Source organism: Capra hircus, chromosome 2, assembly GCF_001704415.2.
Source record: "Capra hircus breed San Clemente chromosome 2, ASM170441v1, whole genome shotgun sequence".
Classification (NCBI taxonomy): Eukaryota; Metazoa; Chordata; class Mammalia; order Artiodactyla; family Bovidae; genus Capra; species Capra hircus.
In genome coordinates this window covers 33,735,115-33,755,933 of record NC_030809.1, presented here as the reverse complement: position 1 = coordinate 33,755,933, position 20,819 = coordinate 33,735,115, and the positions used below count along the sequence as shown (strand labels likewise).

Here is a 20,819-nt window from a genome sequence, read left to right as displayed (position 1 = left end):
CTAATGCAGTTTTTATAATCACAATTAGGAAAAAATAATCACATATATATATATACACACATATATATGAGTGTGTGTGTATATGGGTGTCAGAGAAGGCACTGGCACCCCACTCCAGTACTCTTGCCTGGAGAATCCCATGGATGGAGGAGCCTGGTAGGCTGCAGTCCATGGGGTCGCGAAGAGTCGGAAATGACTGAGCGACTTCATTTTCACTTTTCAGCTTCATGCATTGGAGAAAGAAATGGCAACCCACTCCAGTGTTCTTACCTGGAGAATCCCAGGGACGGAGGAGCCTGGTGGGCTGCCATCTGTGGGGTCGCACAGAGTCGGACATGACTGAAACTACTTAGCAGCAGCATATATGGGTGTGTATATGTATCCCATCAGTTCAGTTCAGTTCAGTCTCTCAGTCGTGATTGACTGTTTGTGATCCCATGAGATGCAGCATGCCAGGCCTCCCTGGCCAACACCAACTCCCGGAGTCTACCCAAACTCATATTCATTGAGTCAGTGAGGCCATCCAACCATCTCATCCTCTGTCGTCCCCTTCTCCTCCTGCCCTTAATCTTTCCCAGCATCAGGGTCTTTTCAAATAAGTCAGCTCTTCGCATCAGGTGGCCAAAGTATTGGAGTTTCAGCTTCAACATCCCATCAGAAACCTTGAAAAAATAACTTATTTTCCACTGGGGAAAAAAGTCTTTATTAAAAGTAACAGAAACTCTAAACCAGGCAATAAAATAATCATGTGAAACAGTATTCTGAATTTTGGAAACTTGGATTACAGTGTGCAGTGGTAAAACGAATTAAATAACAAAGACAGACTGGTGAAATTTAAAATGTATTTGCCCTGACATGTGACTTTTTCCCTCCCATTTGCTTATCAGGAGACAGTGAGATTGACTGAACTTTTTAATGAGTTGTGTTTCCCTCTGCCTTATACTATATATCCTTTGCATTGTTTCCAACCACTATGTTTCTGGTAAATGCTTGACAGTGTTTTCCACATGAGTTAAATCAGGCTAGTACTTCTGCACAGAGAGCTTTGTTTGGTTAGTACAGGGGAATTTAAATATCTTCTTGAGAGAGGTACTTCTACAGGCAACTTTGGTTCATTTCATATGGCCTGCTCCTCCAAATCTCTGTGTTCTGCTTAATCACTGTGTTGGAGGCATTGTGACTAAAGGCTCATTTGCATCAAAATAAATTCCCAGAAGGTTTGCTACTTTGATGAAATGGAATTAATTAAATATAATCTAGAGGTAGTTGGAAAAATACAGGATAAAAACTTAGTTTACATGCTACTAGAAGCATTTCGTTAAACCCTCCTTTCTAAATGGTACCCAGAACACCTTTCAAAAGTTATTCCTCCTTCTATTAAAAAAAAAAAAAAAAATCCTGTTCCTTAGCAATTCAACCTAAAACAAAGAAATCAAAAATACTGCATGCTAAACAAATTCACAGCATACATTTCGTAGAGGCAAGGCAAGCTAACATTAATAAATGAAGCTATTTAAGCTTGATTTGCGTATTTAACTCATCTTAATTACACATGCATTCAGCAAACATTTTAAAAGCCGCAATCAATCTTTCACAGACATGGTTAGTTTTTTATATGGAATAACAAAAACCAGAAACCTTGTTAATGATTATTCTGTTTCTAATTTATATGCCAGTGGGATTATTTATATAATAATAATATAGTTTTCCTTAACAATTTGTAAACTTATAAAGTTAAAATGCTTTGATTTCACAAAGTCGTTTTTTAAAAAGATTTGCAGAAGATGTCAGTTACCCCAATTTTTCTGTTATATTAAGTATGTGACCCTGTTCAATTAAAATTTTTAAGAAAGGTCTTTGTTAAATTCGTTATTACTTTTTAACATGATGATTAAGATAGTAGCTGTTGTAGAAACAAATGCTACATCTTGCTGCAGACTGCTTCTCTTAAGGTTGTTTCAACTTTAATTTTGCTCACCCTTGGACACAGTTTGCTTTCTTTTCTTTAATAGTACATTTCATTGGTCATATTATTTGAAATTAAAAATTCATAGGACACAATTGCACAATGTAATCCTCTTTAATTTCATTCAATTTTATATAGAGAATTTTTTTTCTCAAAAATCAAGAACTAGTTTATTTTAAGCAATTATTTTCTAGAAATATACACAGAAATAATGTTATGAGCAGGCAGTGCTTCTGTATTGCCATGTGAGGGGCTGGCAGGTCTGAGGGGTTGCTAGGCGCAGGGAGTGCTATGGACAGGAAAAAGTCAGTGCATAAAATTTTTTTCTGCGCAATGGTCAAATGGCTGTGAAATTCAATTATTAGGGCTCCATTTCCCATAGTTCCTCTCCATGAGGATTGTTTTAGAAAATAAAAAATCCTGAGAGGTTAACCCTTCTGCCTGAATTGCCTTGAAAACGCAGAGGTCATGTGAAGAAAAGAAAGTTGATGAAGGATAAATGCATTAAACTTACTACATTTCCTAGGAATGGCCTTATTGTGTGTGTGTAGTAACTTGAAAAATATTTATTAAATACCTCTCATGAGCCAGCTTGTCTCTATAGTTATAATTATGAAGTGATGAAGATAATAGATGTTATCCTGCTATCACAAAACTTATAATCTATGTATTGTTACTATGTAATAATTAACATTTATTTAGCACTTCCTGTGACTCAGGCAGCAATCTAAGCTCTTTACATGAATTAGCTTAAACCTCATAATGACACCATCATTTAGATTCTCTTACTACTCCTGTTTTGCAGATGAGGAAACTGAGGCTCAGAGTCTTACAAAGACAGTAAGCTGCAAAGCCTGAGTTCAAGTTCAGGCACTGTACCTCCAGATCCTGTGCTCTTAACTACTGCCTTATATGCATATCCACCTGTTTAGATATATGCCCAACTATGACATATAAATGCAACTTTTCATTTTGAGATTGAATGTTGGCTCAAAGTAGGTTTACTTTAAATTGTGTTGGTTACAGAGGCAAAAAGTAGGTTAGGTCAGTCTTGGAAGGGTAGCTGTGTTGGCTATTGAGGCTCATTTTTTTGTCTGTTACACAGGAGGGAGAAGGTTAATATCAGCCTTAGGAACATGTTCACTGTAGTGAATCCAGCCAGTTGGCTGGCTTTCAAATCATGAGTCTGTTGCTATTTGGCTTTTCAAGGAGTGTTTACTGAAGTTAGTTGTCATTGATTAATTAAATAGGTTTAAAACCAGTTCTGGTTACCTACTTGTAAGCAGGAGTATGGAACCGCTAATAATTGATTGGACAGGTTCAAAACTAGTTCTGTAGTTTGTTAACATGGTTATAGAACAATTTTATCATTTCAATTTCTTGCATATAAAACATTAGGTTACTTTATAAGAAAACAATTACTATCTTGGCTTTGGCATTCTTTCCTTCTGCCGTTGTAGAATAGTGCTTCTGTTTTCTCATTTCAAAAATGGAAATCACAATAATACCATATCACAGGAAGTAAATGTGGTAACGAAAGTAAAGCACTTAACACAGTGCTTTAAGTACATAATAAGCACTCAATAAATGTAAAGCTGCATTTTTGACCAGGAGTCATCAGTTATCTTCATGTAGTTGTTTCAAACATTAAGAGAGAGTGGCATAGTCAATGCGTACATATGCTACTGGGTTAGAACCACGTTATGGCAAAGGAATTGAGGGAATAAGACAGGGCACATTTCATGTCATGACAGATGAGATTAAAAAAAGAAGAAGAAGAATATTGGAAAGAAGACCAAGCTATTTATCTAAAAATAAGCATATCTGGTGAGGGTAGTTTTGTTTTCTTTTTTTGTCAGTAGTGATCTTCATGTAACTGATTACTTTTTCATTCAGCAACTTTTATGAAATCCTACCAGAGCTGTCTTGGGCCTTGGGGTGATATAGTGGTACAAGATAAGCAAGTTTCTCCTATGGGGCTAATTCTAGTGGGTGGAAAATGACAATAAACAGGAATACAAATTCATTAACTAATTTTAGTTTACGATGAGTGATACAAAAGAAACAGGATGACCTATTTGTTGGGTACCAATCTCTGCTGAAACAGTTAAACACTGGAGTCTCAGGGGCGTGACACACTAGAAGCTTAGCTCTCATTTCATAGAATGTCCTCTCAGAAGGTCCTGATCAGTAGCTTTTCTCCTTGAGGTCGTTCTGAAACCCAGACTCCTTCCATTTGTGCTCTGCCGTCTTCTAGAGCTCCTCTGCCTTCAGCCTGCAAACAAGCAAAAGCAAAGAGCTTAGAGGCTTGTGTAGGGTATTTTATGGTCCAGACCCATGTTGGGCTTATTTCACAATTGCCCACATTTCACTGGGCAAAACTTGGTCACAGGGCCACTTCTGACCTCAAGTCTGACTGCGTATCCAAGGGGAAAGGAAAAATGGTTCTATAGAATTTTCTGCTACTGTAATGAGAGCATAGAAAGGAACCCTCACATGATGAATCTCAGTGCCCCTCCATTGCTGTCACTGTTTTTCAGTCGCTAAGCATGTCTGACTCTGTGACCCTATGGACTGTAGCATATCAGGCTCCTGTCTCTCACTATCTCCCAGAATTTGCTCAAATTCATGTACATTGAGTCGGTGGTAATCTCTAACCATCTCATCCTCTGTTGCCCCCTTCTCATTTTGCCTTCGATCTTTTCCAGCATCAGGGTCTTTTCCAATAAGTCAGCTCTTCGCATCAGGTGGCCAAAGTATTGGAGCTTCAGCATCAGTCCTCCCAGTGAATAGTCAGGGTTGATTTCCTTCAGGGTTGACCAGCTTGATCTCCTTACAGTCTCAGGGACTCTCAAGAGTCTTTGCCAGCGCCACAACTTGAAATCATCAATTCTTCAGTTTTCTGCAGTGGAAAGACAGGATAAAAGACAGTTTTGCCCAGTGAAAGAGAGTAAAACCTTTGCTCTGGAATATAAGCAAATCCTCTATAGACAGAAGAGGAGAAGCCTGTAATGTGAACAAATGCCTCATGGGGAGATGCCCCTCAATCTCTCCAGAAGTCTCCATCTTCAGGGTTGCTATTCAGACATGTTTTGAACAGATGAAGTACTCTGCTCAGAAAGCCCTGACCATACAGAAACAGGAAAAGAATCACGGAACACAAGGCATGAGAAGGAAGACTGGTGAAGGACAAGGTCAGATAGGCAGACAGAAGCCAAACAATACAAAGCCTTTGGACCTAAGTGAAGAGTTGAAAATTTATTCTGAGTGTGACAGTAATTGTTTGGGTGATTGTAAGCAGCAGCATGGCGTGAACTGACTCAGGTTTTATTGATCCAGTGACTGAGAGAGAAATGGAAGAGGAGGGTGGTGAGGGTAGGAGCAAGGAGATGATCAAGGATGCTTCTGCTGTCCTCATCATCTTGGGATGTTGTCCTGCAGCAGAGTGGTAACAGTGGAGAAAGGCAGAGGTGAGCAGAGCAAGGCTATACATTGAAGACAGAACTGATTTCCTGGATAAAGGGGTAGGGTGAAGGTGAGGAAAGAAAAGGAGGTCTTCTAATTCTCAGTTTTTCTTTTAAAAGTTATTTTATATTGGAGCATAGTTGATTAACAATGTTGTGTCAGTTTCGAGTGTATAGCAAAGTGATTCAGCTATACATATACATTTCAAATTCTTTTCCCATTTAGTTTATTACAGAGTACTGAGCAGTGTTCCCCGTGCTTTACAGTAGATCCTTGTTGGTTATCAATTCCCAGGTTTTTGGTTGCTTAGACTTTTTGTTTGTTTGTTTGTTTGAGCAACTAGTGATGCTGTTTAGTTAAAGGGAAAGATTTAGCAAGGGTCAAGAGAAGCAACTTGAAAATAAAAATCAAAAAGTCTGCTTTTGCATATCATGTCTAACATGCTGGATCAGATACCAGCAGAAAACAGATGAAACACGGAGTGTACTCCAGTTGAATGTTTACAGAAATGGGAACAAGGTTAAGGGGCCAAGCATAGCACCCAAGGCTAGCAACAATAGAGAGCCATTACTACCCCTACATCTGAAGGGGCCAGGGAAGGAGAGCATTACTGGACACAGTGTGATCTGTCGCCATTATAGACAGCCTGCACAACATAAGCAGTAGAATTAGGCAGAGGGCAGAGCCAATAAGAAAATCACAGCTGAACAAGAAGGGAGCTAGAGTGATCATTTATCCATCTTCCATATTGTTTGGCTCTTCTGTATCCTGCTGGCAGTGTCCTCTGGCTCACTCCGAACAGAGGATGGAGGACCTGAAAGCCCATGATGTTGTAGTTAGTAGAGATCAGGGCACAGAGCAGGGCAGTGCCACATGGGGAATGTATCTGAGAGATAAATGGAAAAAATCAGCATTGATGCTGATAAGACTCCTTCCGAGGGTCTTTAAGGAGACAGATAGCTAAGGGCAGAGGTATTGAACATCATCAGTATTTCAGTGGCCTATGTCAAATGTACTACGAGCTAATATTTGTGTTCTTTCTTTGCACTGTAGGCACTGTACCAACATTCCACATGCATTATATCATGTAATTCTTAAAACAGACCTAACGTTTTTATCATCTCATTAGACATGGGTAATGGCATTTAATCTATAGATTTGTTTTGAGAATTGCATGAGGCAACTAAAGCACAGTGAATTGAAGCAAACTGTTTAATGTCGCACCACTGTTTGGTCGCACAGCAGAGCCAAGAATTAAGTCAGAGATGTTTCTGTCCCCAGGGCAAGTCAGAGAAACCATTATTGCACACAGCTTTTCTGAGAGAATCAAATGCTGGTCATGTGTCTTTTTTTTTCTTTCTTTTTTTTTCTTTGGAAAACACTACCCTCTTTTTCATTTTTTTCACTTCTTTGGGGAAAAAAAAATTGTGACATGAATTCATCAAAGAAAATATTCCAAATTTTAATGTCCCAATTTGGGTATTGCTTTTGACTAAGGCTGTTTGCAGACCAGAATACTAGTAACCCTCATATTCCCTATACCACAAAGAAAAAGGAGGAGATTTACTTTTATCTTGGGAACAAAGCTGAATAGAAAAGCTTTTTTAACTTTTCTTAATTCATGAAACATTTATCTTCGAGTCAGGTTTTGTTATAGCAGCACAAATGTGGTCCGTCAGCATTTCCATTATATCCCCATATTTCCAGGGCTTTTCAAGAGTGCCTTGGAGATTCAACTTTGAATTAAATCTTGGCATTCAGGGTTTGAATCAGGAAACTCCATTTTCCCTACCAATGAATCAAATAGTTAAGAAGTTCTGAATTTAGAAGAGGACAAAATGTAAAATTTTTATTAACAGAAATTATTTAAAGACAAATTTACTAACAAATACTTAGACCACATTAGCACTTATTATATGATTATAATGTTATTTAACTATATATGGTATTGTATACTCAGTTGATCAGTTGTGTATGATTCTCTGCTACCTCATGGACTGTAGACCACCAGGCTCCCCTGTCCATGGGATTTCCCAGGCAAGAATACTAAAGCAGGTTGCTATTTCCTACTGAGTTCTCAAAAAAATTAACCATAAGTGCTCCTAAGATAATATATGAAAGCTAACTATAACATCTTATATTTGCCTTTTTGACTTTGTAAGTAATTTATTCCTACTTTGGGAATTTGGATGATTTGAAGTCCTCAGCATAATTGGTTTAATGTTATTAACAGCATCAGTGTACTAAACCAGAAGAGCCTGAGTAGGGGGAATCCTGAGAGGGTGCCAAAGTGTTTCAATATATTTTTATGAATTTTAAATTCATGTGGGGAAATTTTGCATTCTATAAAAAGGGATTAATAGCATGCATTAGTTCTATAAATAGATACTTGAAATTTAATGTGTTGAATTCAGTGACAATAATGAGGATTAAATAAGTTTAATTACAAAGCCTTTCCTCTTAGTTCCAAACTGGTCTATGAATGTTCTGTGGCAGTGAGAAGGCATAATGATGACCCTGTATCTTTTAATATCTCCTTCTATAGTCTTTCCTGAAATCTCTCCCCCAGCCTTAAATGAAGAAGGCAATGGCACCCCACTCCAGTACTCTTGCCTGGAAAATCCTATGAACAAAGGAGCCTGGTAGGCTGCAGTCCATGGGGTCGCTAAGAGTCAGATACGACTGAGCGACTTCCCTTTCACATTTCACTTTCATGCATTGGAGAAGGAAATGGCAACCCACTCCAGTGTTCTTGCCTGGAGAATCCCAGAGACAGGGGAGCCTGGTGGGCTGCCGTCTATGGGGTAGCACAGAGTCAGACATGACTGAAGTGACTTAGCAGTAGCAGCAGCCTTAAATAGTTTAGGATTACGTCAACAAAATGTAGTTAATGAAAAATAGATGAAGCCTTTTGAGTACACTTAATCTCCTTCTGACTGACTTCTGTCCAGCCACAATAGCCTCTTTTCTGTTTCAGAAACATACTAAGCAGACTCCCACATTGAGGCATTTGTTCTAACTTTTTCTTCTTGGAAGGAACTTCCTCCAGATGTCTTCTTGGCCAACTCCCATTACTGCCTCAGTCTTTGCTCAAACCCTGCTTTCTGAATGTGAACAAACTCTATCACTCTACTTGATAATTGGATTTGCCCTTAGATATTCAATCCCAGAATTCATGACACCCATTACCCTACCTGACTTTTCTTCTTTCTACAGTATTTATTCTCTTCTAACACACTTAGCTTCCCTGGTGGCTCAGATGATAAAGAATCAGCGTGCCATGCTGATTGCAGGGAGACCTGGGTTCAATCCCTGGGTTGGGAAGATCCCCTGGAGGAGGGCATGGGAACCCACTCCAGTAATCTTGTCTGGAGAATCCTGAAGGACAGAGAAGCCTGACAGGTTACAGTCCATGGGGTTGCAAGGAGTCAGACGTGACTGAGTGATGAAGCAACACACTCAAATCTTTTTAAAATGTCTGTTCCTTCACTCTTCCCCTAGATTGTAAGGTCAATGAAGACAAGTTTCTTTGTTTTATTCATTGACATATTCTAAGAATTGTGCTGAGGATATATTAATTGCTCAAAGATACTTGTTAAATGAATGATGCATTATAAAATGAAATCTGAATTTCATCCCATAACAATAATCTGCAAACATTTCAGATTTAACTTTCTCTGTTCTCTGGTTCTTCTGTAAGATTTTAGTTATTTCCCTAGGATAGGTAAGAATGCACTTTGAACATTGATGACACAATGAAAGGTCCTACATTTAAATCCTTTTATAATGTTTTGTTGTCCAGTTGCTAAGTCATGTCTGACTCTTTCTGACGCCATGGACTGCAGCATGCTGGGGTTCCTTGTCCTTCACTATCTCCCAGGGTTTGTTCAAACTCAGGTCCATTGAGTCAGTGATGCTATCCAACCATTTCATCCTCTGCCACCCTCTTCTCCTTTTGCCTTCCGTCTTTCCCAGAATCAGAGTTTTTCCAATGAGTTGTGTCCTCATATCAGGTGGACAAAGTATTGGAGCATCAGCATTAGGCCTACCAATGAATATTCAAGGCTGTTTTCCTTTAGGATTGACTGGTTTGATCTCCTTGCCATCTAAGGGACTGTCAAGAGTCTTCTTCAGCACCACAGTTAGAAAGCACCAATTCTTTGGCACTCAACCTTCTTTACGGTTCAACTCTCACATCCATACATGACTACTGGAAAAACTATAGCTTTTACTATATGGACCTTTGCTGGCAAAGTGATGAGTTTGTTTTTTTTAATATGTCTAGATTTGTCCTAGCTTTCCTTCCAAAGAGCAAGTACCTTTTACTTTCATGGCTGCAGTCATCATCCACAGGGATTTTGGAGCCCAGGAAGATAAAATCTGTCACTACCACTTTTTCCCTTTCTGTTTGCCATAAAGCAATAGGACTGGATGTCATAATCTTAGTTTTTTGAATGCTGAATTTAAAGCCAGCTTTTTTTATTCTTCTCTTTCACCCTTGTCAGGAGACTCTTTAGTTCCTCTTCACTTTCTGCCACTAGGGTATAATGTGCTATGGGCTCACTTTTGGAAATTTTGTACTTAATTTCAATTAGTTTTATCTATTGTTTGGAAAAGATAAATAAGTAGATGTAAAGCATGGTTTTCTCAAAATAAATGCTTATTTTGTGTTAAAAATACTACTGGACATGTTTGTAACATTTTTTATACTTGTAATGATCTTAATACCAAACTCAGAATTTATGAATTAAATGTGATCTTGTGATTAAAAAGGGAAAAGAACCCCATACCCTCAGCAGTGATGAAGACATCTTGAAAACAAGGGCTTTCTATAAGAATTCACTACTTGGCACCATGACCTGAAAGGTATGCTAATTGCAGATGGAGTCATTTAGTGAGAATTCACTACCGGTTCAATGATATAAATGTGAAAACACTGGAATTTCACGGTAAAATACAAATGCTAGTGACACACTCACCAGTACAGCCATGTCTTGATTCTAAACGGTAGCTGACAGCAAAATGTAGCATTTTCTACTGTGAGTTTGTATTGATTTTATTAATTGACTTAAACATTACTTTAGAACAAATAAGATCAGTTATCTTTCCATTTCTTTTCACATATATTGAAAGGAATTTATTTGACTTGTATTTCCGCTTTGTCTTCTTAGGGGAAATGCGAGCAGTCTCTCTATGGTCACATGCATTCCATCAATGATGCCACCTTCACTCCTAGGGTGAGTTTAGTTCTTCCACTAAGTTATTTTACAGCTTTATTATTCAAATTCATTTTAATGAAAAAAAGTGCCAGAGAAAAAATGGCAGGTTAACAGGGTGAGAGGAGAGAACAAATTTGTAAATTAATTACAGCAATGAAAACAATGTACACATAATATAGAATTAAAGAAGTTTAAAACACGCTTTACAGGGGTAAGTAGAAGGGAAACTCCTATTGTACTTAATTCCACTTAAGCACATGTTTTAAGGCTTTCTGTCTAGTGTGGCCTTCAAGAAAGTAAGTAGAATATAAGCTTGTAAATTTTAGTGTAAGACCATAAAATAAAGAATATGATTGAAAGGATAGTCAAGAATAAGAAAATGCTAAAGAAATGGGGCCTTTCTTCAGGGTAAAATACAGCAACCTTGATTTAACAGTTTTTCAGTTTCTTATGAAAACTTCCAAATATGTCTTTCTTTATATAAACTGCTGACATAGCAAAAATATTTATCTACAGTTTGAGTTATGTAGAGATCGGGAGATCGGGATGTGGGCTTCCCTGGTGGCTCAGAGGTTAAAGCGTCTGCCTCCAATGCGGGAGACCCGGGTTCGATCCCTGGGTCGGGAAGATCCTCTCGAGAAGGAAATGGCAATCCACTCCAGTAATTCTCGCCTGGGGAATCCCATGGACGGAGAAGCCTAGTAGGTTACGTCCACGGGGTCGCAAAGAGTCGGACACGACTAAGCGACTCCATCTCACCTCACCTCACCTCAGAGAGCGGGATGATTTTACCAGTGATGAAGATTGTTAAACATGGCTTTGAGTTTCTGTGCTAATTGGGATTGTCTCTAAAAGGGCTTCCTTGGTGGTTACAGTGCCTGTAACATAGGAGACCCAGGTTCAATCCCTGAGTCAGGAAGATCCGTTGGAGAAGGGAATGGCTATGCACTCCAGTATTTTTTCCTGGAGAACTCCATGGACAAGAGGAGCCTGCCAGGTTCAGTCTATGGGCTCAGGAAGAGTCAAACAAAACATTTTCACTCTCACTAAAAGAGTTCAGATGGTAATCATGGAAGGATGGTTTTAAGTTTGTACCTTCTCAAATGAAAGCAATTTGACTAGACAAATGACTTCTCAAGTCCTTCAAACTATATGATTTAATTATATCTAACTTTTTTTTGATATTTCATTATGTTTTATCTTTTTTTCTTTTCTTTTTTTTTAATTTTAAAATCTTTAATTCTTACATGCATTCCCAAACATGAACCCCCCTCCCACCTCCCTCCCCATAACATCTCTCTAACATTTTAATTTGTCTCTCAGTTCCCAGCAGAGTGTAAATCTTAGTTCCATATTCCTCTTTCTTTTCCAATTAGCTAAAAATGAGATCTGATAGATTATCTACACCCAATCTCAAAATGATAGCATAGTCAAAATTCCATTTCTATCATGCTGTTATTATTCTTTTAGAGAAAGAAAAGTGTTCACTAAAAATAATTCACTAAGAATAATTTCTGCTAAAGGAATGTTGTTTACTTCAAGTGAAATTGTGCTGGGGTCACCAGCCCTGGAATATTCATGACTGGCTCAACTAAAATTAAATTTTAACAAATTTGTTTTAGTAAAGAATTTCCATTTAATTGACTCTCTTGAGTCAATATATTATAAATTAGTTCTAAATATCAAGTGAAATTTTATTTCTAGCAGAGTATATAGCCATTTAAGAACTGTAAACCCACATGATAAGATATTTATGCTAAAAAATCTATTAAGTGGCTTAGAGCTTCACATACCCTAGGAAAATTAAATGGAAGCTAACATGAAGTAAAGTAATATTTTGTAAGTCAAGCATTTATTTTGGCAAGTAGTCTTATAGCTGGAAAATTCACACCATTTAACAATCCTAAATAGTACAATTAATAAATATGGAAATACCTAAATTAGATTTATTCAGTCAGAAATTAAGGGACACATACATTAACTATGTGTATTTCAAAAGCAAGATAATGAACATGAGGTCCAGGTGTCCAATATCAAAGTGACTGACCAAAGTGACTGTCCAATATCAAAGTGTTATTGTTTATACACTTTGTTCATACCAAAGGGACTGTGACAACACTTTTCCAAATCAATGTTCCCAAAGCCTCATTGAATTTTTCCATTAATTTATCTCCTCTTTGCTATAAATATTTAATTATTGTTAAGGAAATGCTGTTTCATTTTGATGAATGACACTCTGAAGTGAAATTTTCAGTCACTTATGTCAACTGTTTTGAAAACTGTCATATTTCAAATACCTGTTAGGGAGTGTCAGAAGGATGAAGGCAGCAGTAACCAAAAGTGCAAAGACTTTCAGGATTTCTGAAGGAAATAACATTGTGACATAGTTCACATTCAGCCTCTCAAAGTTGTGATCATAAATGCATTATATGGTATATGTATAGCAGGCAGAGAATTGTGTAGTATCAGGTCTGTCTGCTAATTGTTTGATGCCTTAGGGATATGCATTCAAGTTACATTACCAGTTAAAATGCACTTAGCTATTTACATAAACATAATTTTTGGAAAATTCTTTAATTTTAGATTTGTAAGTAGAAATCAAAAATGAAAAACTCAGTGAGATCCAGCTAGCCACCAAGAATCACAGAAAAAAATACACAATATCAGTATGAATGCATGATTCTATATAAAAGTATATAAATTAAGATTTATTTCTGTGTTATAGGACTAGGGTTCCAGTGTCTTCATCTCTGACTGATTTTTCTATTGGAAATAGATTTTTATCTAAAACCTCCTTTTAAAGTAATCTGCTAATGAAACATTTTAAGGACCTTGAAAGCTTTTTACTAAGTCAGTTTCATAAAGCAAAACCAATTTTTTTTAAGTTGACTGTAATTACCATGATAGTCTTAATAGACACAGACAACTCAATGTAAGTAATTTATTTTTATTTTTATTTTTACTTTATTTTACTTTACAATACTGTATTGGTTTTGCCATACATTGACATGAATCCACCATTGTACAAATATATAGCAAGAAAATGAGTAGGGGATCGCTATCAGAGTGTCCCCTGCCTTTAAATTTTTAGGAAATTGACCTATAGTCTGGCTAGGGTGGAGATTCCATCAGGCCTTCTAGGAACTCTTCTTGATCCTATTCTAGAGTGATGTTATGGTCAGGTGGGTGTCCTTATATTTCTGTGGATATTTCCAACTGTTCTGAGAGATGCATAGGCAGGATGGCTGTGCTATACCTGCCTGGAAAAGTCAGATGAACACTGTAAATCAATTCTATTAGAATACCAATTCATCCTTCCATGGGACTGTTTACCTCAGTCTTGCATATTCAAGCTAGGAATTTAGTCTCAACACATTGATTGTTGGAACAAAGCTGAAAGGCTCTGTAGAATCAAAGGTAATTCTAGTAGTTCTAGAATTCTAATCAGCGATTAAAAGAAGAGGTTTCACACAACCTCAAGTTCTATTCTCATTTATTTTAATTAACCTATTGCTTTATTCAAATATTGTTATATTGACTTTTCTAATATAGCAGTTCAGTTCAGTTCAGTCACTCAGTCGTGTCCAACTCTTTGCGACCCCATGAATCGCAGCACTCCAGGCCTCCCTGTTCATCACCATCTCCCGGAGTTCACTTAGACTCACGTCCATTGAGTCCGTGATGCCATCCAGCCATCTCATCCTCGGTCGTCTCCTTCTCCTCCTGCCCCCAATCTCTCCCAGCATCAGAGTCTTTTCCAATGAGTCAACTCTTCTCATGAGGTGGCCAAAGTACTGGAGTTTCAGCTTTAGCATCATTCCTTCCAAAGAAATCCCAGGGCTGATCTCCTTCAGAATGGACTGGCTGGATCTCCTTGCAAGTCCAAGGGACTCTCAAGAGTTTTGTCCAACACCACAGTTCAAAAGCATCAATTCTTCGGCACTCAGTCTTCTTCACAGTCCAACTCTCACATCCATACATGACCACTGGAAAAACCATAGCCTTGACTAGACGGACCTTAGTCGGCAAAGTAATGTCTCTGCTTTTTAATATGCTATCTAGATTGGTCATAACTTTTCTTCCAAGGAGTAAGCATCTTTTAATTTCATGGCTGCAATCACCATCTGTAGTGATTTTGGAGCCCCCAAAAATAAAGTCTGACACTGTTTCCACTGTTTCCCCATCTATTTCCCATGAAGTGATGGGACCAGATGCCATGATCTTCATTTTCTGAATGTTGAACTTTAAGCCAACTTTTTCACTCTCCTCTGAAATCCTAAGACAGATTAATTGCTGTGATTACTGCTGAGAACCTCCCAGTCACCTTACTTCTTTGAAGACTATAATTCCTGAGTTATTGTTTCTTTTGCATATATGGCTCATGAAGTACTTTGACACTTACTTCATTGACCAGTTTTCCTCAAACACCATTTTCCTCCTCAGCTACTTACTCTTGAAGTCAAACTCTGAACACTTTGTCCTTAACTGTACTAGCATTGTTTTCAAATCCTCAGTTCCAAGCATTGCTTTTCTAAAGATACCAGTCTGTCTTCCAGCTCTTAAGTAAAGCCAGTATGGTGCTTCCACTTCGTTGAGAGATCTTATTAGCTAAAGTCTTACTCGCCATCTTATCACCTTTCTGCCTTCACTTATTGTACCCCAGATTGGATACCTCAGTTGTCATTCTAGCCATTCTACTGAAAAGAACTTTATTTAGTTCAGTTCAACCTCCTTTTCAGTCATGGTTCACAATGCCTTAGGGCTTTTCTCTGTTTACTTAAAAAAAAAATCTGTACACTGGACAGCATTAAAAAGAATGTGAGATAGGACATTTTAAATCTTGTTTGGCTCACTATCTTCAGCATCTAGTATAGCCTATTTTGCATACATAATATTCAAAAAATGTGATGAATAAATGCAGAGTTTTAGACAAATGAAAGCACAAGGATTTCATTATAGTATGTATCATTGCATCTTATTTTTTCAACTATGTTGGCTTTCAAAGTTCTGTGGATATTAAACTGCAAGACAAGCTCACTTAATTTTCATAATAGATTAGCTGTTCCTTAGAAAACTTCTATAGCGTCATAGTGTTCCATAATTTTAGAACACTGGAAAATTACCCAATTTTAGTTATACTTGTCCCCTAGTACATTTTGGATCCTGGCTTTTCCACTCACAAGATGTATAATCTTGTAAATCATTTAGTTCATTGTAAAAATGAATGATATAAAGAACAGTATTTCACAGTACATATAATGTGTTTAATATAATACCTGGTAAGTAGATAACACTATTATCACTTCTATTCTTAACACTCCAGCTGTTACTATTATTGTTGTTTAGTCACTAAGTTGTATTTGACTCTTTGTGACCCCATGGACTGAATCACGTCAGACTTCCCTGCTCTTCACTGTCTCCCAGAGTTTGCTCAAACTCATGTCCATTGAGTCTGTGATGCAATCCAACCACCTCATCCTCTGTTGCCCCCTTCTCCTTTTGCCTTCTTTTTTTTTTTTTTTTTCCCAACATCAGTGTCTGGGAGACCAAGGATTGACTCTTCACATACAATGGCTGAAGTATTATTGAAGCTTCAACTTTAGCATCAGTCCTTCTAACGAATATTCACAATTGATTTCCTTTAAGATTGACTGGTTTGATCTTCCTGCTGTCTAAGGGACTCTCAAGAGTCTTCTCTAGCACCACAATTCAGTTCAGTTCAGTTCAGTCTCTCAGTCATGTCTACTCTTTATGACTGCATGGACTACAGCCCACAAGGCTTCCCTGTCCATCACCAACCTCCAGAGCTTGCTCAAACTCCACTGAATCAATGATGCCATCCAATCATCACTTCTGTCGTCCCCTTCTCCTCCTGCCTTCAATCTTTCCCAGCATCAGGATCTTTTCTAAGGAGTCAGTTCTTCGCATCAGGTGGGCAAAGTATTGGAGTTTCAGCTTCAGCATCAGTCCTTCCAATGAATATTCTGTTCAATCTTTAGGATTGACTAGTTTGATTTCCTTGCAGTCCAAGGGACTCTCAAGAGTCTTCTCCATCACCACAGTTCAAAAGCATCAATTCTTCAGTGCTCAGATTACTTTATAGTCCAATTCTCACATCCGTACATGAAAAATCATATCTTTGACCACACGGATCTTTGTCGGAAAAGTAATGTCTATTACTTAGACAGCTTTTTAATATGCTGTCTAAGTTGGTCATAACTTTTCTTCCAAGGAGCAAGCGTCTTTTAATTTCATGGCTGAAGTCACTGTCTCCAGTGATTTTGGAGCCCAGGAAAATAAAATGTGTCATTGTTTCCAATTTTTCCCCTTTTATTTGCATGAAGTGATGGGACCAGATGCCAGTATCTTAATTTTTTGAATATTGAGTTTTATTACTACTACTGTTGTTGGTGAAGCTAATGTTTCTTTCTGGGCTTCCCTGGTGGCTCAATGGTAAAGAATCTGCCTGCCAATGTAGAAGACTTGGGTTCAATCCCTGAGTTGGGAAGATCCCCTGGAGAAGAAATGGCAAACCATTCTAGTATTCTTGTCTGGGAAATCCCTTGGTCAGAGGAGCATGGCAGACTGCCGTCCATGGGATCGCAAAAGGGTTGGACAGGACTTAGTGGCTAAACCATGATGTTTCTTACTAGCCACTTGTTTTCGAATATGTAGATGTAGATGAAAGAATGACCACACACATATATATGACTTTCTTATATCCTATCACTTAAGTTCATTTAATATAGATGGTATAAACGTAAAGCTGCAGTATACACTTAACATTTTAACAGAAATAAGAAAATAAATTCTAAAGTTATTCTGAATAAGAAATTATTGAATTGTATTAAACCTGAGCTAAATTCCATGAGAAAATGTACATAAACCTACATAGGAATATATAATAGATTAATTGCTTTCCCAAGTTACTAGTATATGAATATAAGTGCATTAATTATCTATTTTTAAAAAATCGTGGGAAGGTAAATACCTGCAATTGCCTACCTATAAAGTTATCCTCATTCCATTTTGGCAAAGGAAGATTAATTTCTGTTTTCTTATTTTTGTTCATTCTTATTCATTCTCAAACAAAGTGCTTAGTATCAATCTTTGGCCATTTTATATTAAAAAATACAAATAACGTTTAGGTCATGCAGTCATTGATCTTCTGAAGGACAAATGATGTCAGGCAGTACTTACTAAAAAAAGTTTTGTTTACTTCTTCAGCAATACAAGTTGATGTGAACTACCATTTAGCTGGGCCAATAGTATTGATATTTGATGTCAGTTCTTATTCATTGCTACACCTAGATTATTCATAAGTCAAAACTTTTAAATGTGAGATAAAAAACACTAAAATAGGTCCTGTCTATCTTGGGAAATGGAGACAACAACAGAATAGAAAATTAAAGGGCATGGAACTTGGCATTTTCATTTTATATACTATTTGAGTTATTTCAATAATTCCTACATTTATTAAAAATTAATTTCAGTTCTTTTAAACTAATCTATACTAAATGATCTTCTTAAACTAAACTTTTTTGAAAATAACCTTAGTGTGCTAACTTTTGTGAAGAAAAAATAACTTTTGATGAAAAATGCAAAAGTGAAGGAAAAACAGCTTGTGAGCAGACATTCAAAAATTAGAGAATATATTTAAATGTAATAAATTGATAGAGGTTCTTTATTTCCACTTAGTTCTCAGAAATTTAACACTTCATATTACAAAGAAAACACAATACATTTAAGATTTTACCCTGCCCCCAAAGTTTAACCTTTAATAACTTCTTTAGTTGGATAGAGGTGATTTAGGCATTTGTAATTTTCTTGGTAGTTCCATGAAAATTAGAAGCAATGTGATTATGTCATATTTCTTGACACTTCCTCTTTGACGGTGAAACTAATAATTTGTGTATATGTATGATGTATGTATGTCTATGTATATATGTATATGTATATATGTGTGTATGTGTGTGTGTGTGTATATATATATATATCCTTTTGGTGACTTAAAATATTTGGAAATATCAGTCAGTTCAGTCACTCAGTCTTGTCCAGCTCTTTGTGACCCCATGGACTATACAGTCCATGGAATTCTCCAGGCCAGAATACTGAAGTGGATAACCTTTCCCTTCTCCAAGGGAATCTTTCCAACCCAGGGATCAAACCCAGGTCTCCCCTATTGCAGGCAGATTCTTTAACAGCTGAGCCACAAGGGAAGCTCTGTCCTTAGCTGAGCCACAAGGGAAGTTCTGCCCTTAGGACTTTATCTTCTGGTTAGAACCAGAGTTATTAAACTAGTAAATAAATGAATAGTCTCAAGAATAGTAAGTCTTATTTATCCAAAATCAATTAGGGTGGTAAAAGAGTAATGAGGTAACAGTTGGAGCTTACAATGAGATGGTCAGAGAGGGACTCTCCTAGAGAGTGACATTTAAGAAAATTGTGCAATGATTTTAAGAAAAAGAACTCAAGCAGAGGCAATGGTAAAGATAAGTTCCTGAGGTAGTGGAAGTGTGGCATGGTAGAGGAACAGGGCACATGAAGTGGACAAGGATTAGATAAAGCAGGTAGAGTAGCTTATGTCTGACAGATAATTGCCAACTTAGGTTGCTCTTTTGGCTTAATGTAAAGTGGTTGAGGTCATTTTAGGATCACCTCATAACATTACCTATGGTTTTCAAAATGCTTATTCATATAAAAATGCCCTGACTATGAGAAGTACAATAGATGCTTTTGGCTGAATAATACCTTAACATTTTTACTCCATAGATCTTGGCATAGTTCTTGGTACAGAAAAAAATTAATAAACATTCATTGATTAGGAAACATTAGAAAGCCAACACAAGTCAGAACTCAAGGAGTATTTTAGAGGGCATTCTTAGGATAATGTTTGCTGTGATGTGATTAAATTTATTTTTTACTACTGATCTTAAAATATTATTGTAAAATTTATTATACTTTTCAGATTGTCCATGTTTGTTTTGAGCACTCAGCTGCCAATGTTGTTCAAAATATATTTACTACTTCTATAAGAAACAATGTCATTGCTCAAAGTATTTGGCTGTTTAGGAAACTAGTCTTTCAGTACAATGAAATCTTATTTGAGTGATTTCCAGAGTACAAAAATGTTTTAAATAAAATAAAAATATCAATATAAAATAGATTTTTCTTTAGTAATGATTATGTTAGACAGTCTAAACTTGCATGAGATTTTAAAAGTTTGAAAAACTACATGCATGATAAATAGCATGAGTTTTACAAGAGATTGTTTTACATATACAGATAATGTCTAATGTATCATATGTTATCCCTGAGTTACATAATTAGAGCACAATGTATTACCACACAAATTTACTCATAAGCACAATTATAATAAAAATTAGCCCCTTTAATATAATTTTCTTCACTTAATTGTGTGTTTGCTGATGAATATGACCATGTGAATTGATACCTTAAAAACTGCTAGTTAACATGCACAACCACAAGCATAGCAGGAGAATCTGGCTTTCCTCTTCAGAAGATTCAGATTGTATATCCAGGGTGGCCTTGCAGGAAAAATGTTACATTTTCCTGAAGAGGGGCTGAAATTTCCTGTGGCAGGTTTTACCATGGTCTTGGGGCCTGAAATGTCAATCACTAGCATGCTGTCTTTCATCCCGCCCCATTAAAACCATTGTACCAAAACACTCAACAGTCTCCTAACTAAAGGAATTGTAGCTCCTAAATCCACATTACATTCAGAAACCTAAGCTAGTTGTATTTTCCTGAAGTATTCAAGTTTTCATATTCACTTCTTATTAAGAATTTGCTAACATTCCTTGACCTGATACTTTGGTGACAGTGAAGTAAGACAAAAATTGTGTTACTAAGTTAAATACTAGTTGCATTTAGATGTTTTACTCTACCTAAGGGGAAGAAAATTTGAAATACAATCTTAGTTAAATATAGTCTCTGTTTCTTTGTGATGAGTTTCGTATTAGAGTGGACCAAAGGTATTTAAAGTTTTTCTTAGCTTAGGGGATAGAATTTTTTTTAGAAAAGATGGTTTTCAGTTTACATGCTCAAATACAAAATTAGAAATATACCCAATCCATTAATATATGGATTTCTTCCATATTATGTTGATTTTCAGACATAAAATAGTAAAAATGGACTGTACCTTTCTG

The 20,819-nt window shown here is 36.8% G+C and overlaps 1 protein-coding gene across 1 annotated transcript in view; it reads left to right on the top strand.

The window, feature by feature from the left end:
* The window catches only part of LOC102181821 (sperm-associated antigen 16 protein), a 1,088,062-nt gene that overhangs the window by 751,947 nt on the left and 315,296 nt on the right, over window positions 1-20,819 (top strand). The window contains exon 14 of the mRNA XM_005676499.3: window positions 10,603-10,668. Coding sequence (XP_005676556.1) covers window positions 10,603-10,668 — 66 coding nt within the window. The remainder of the gene's footprint in view (window positions 1-10,602; window positions 10,669-20,819) is intronic.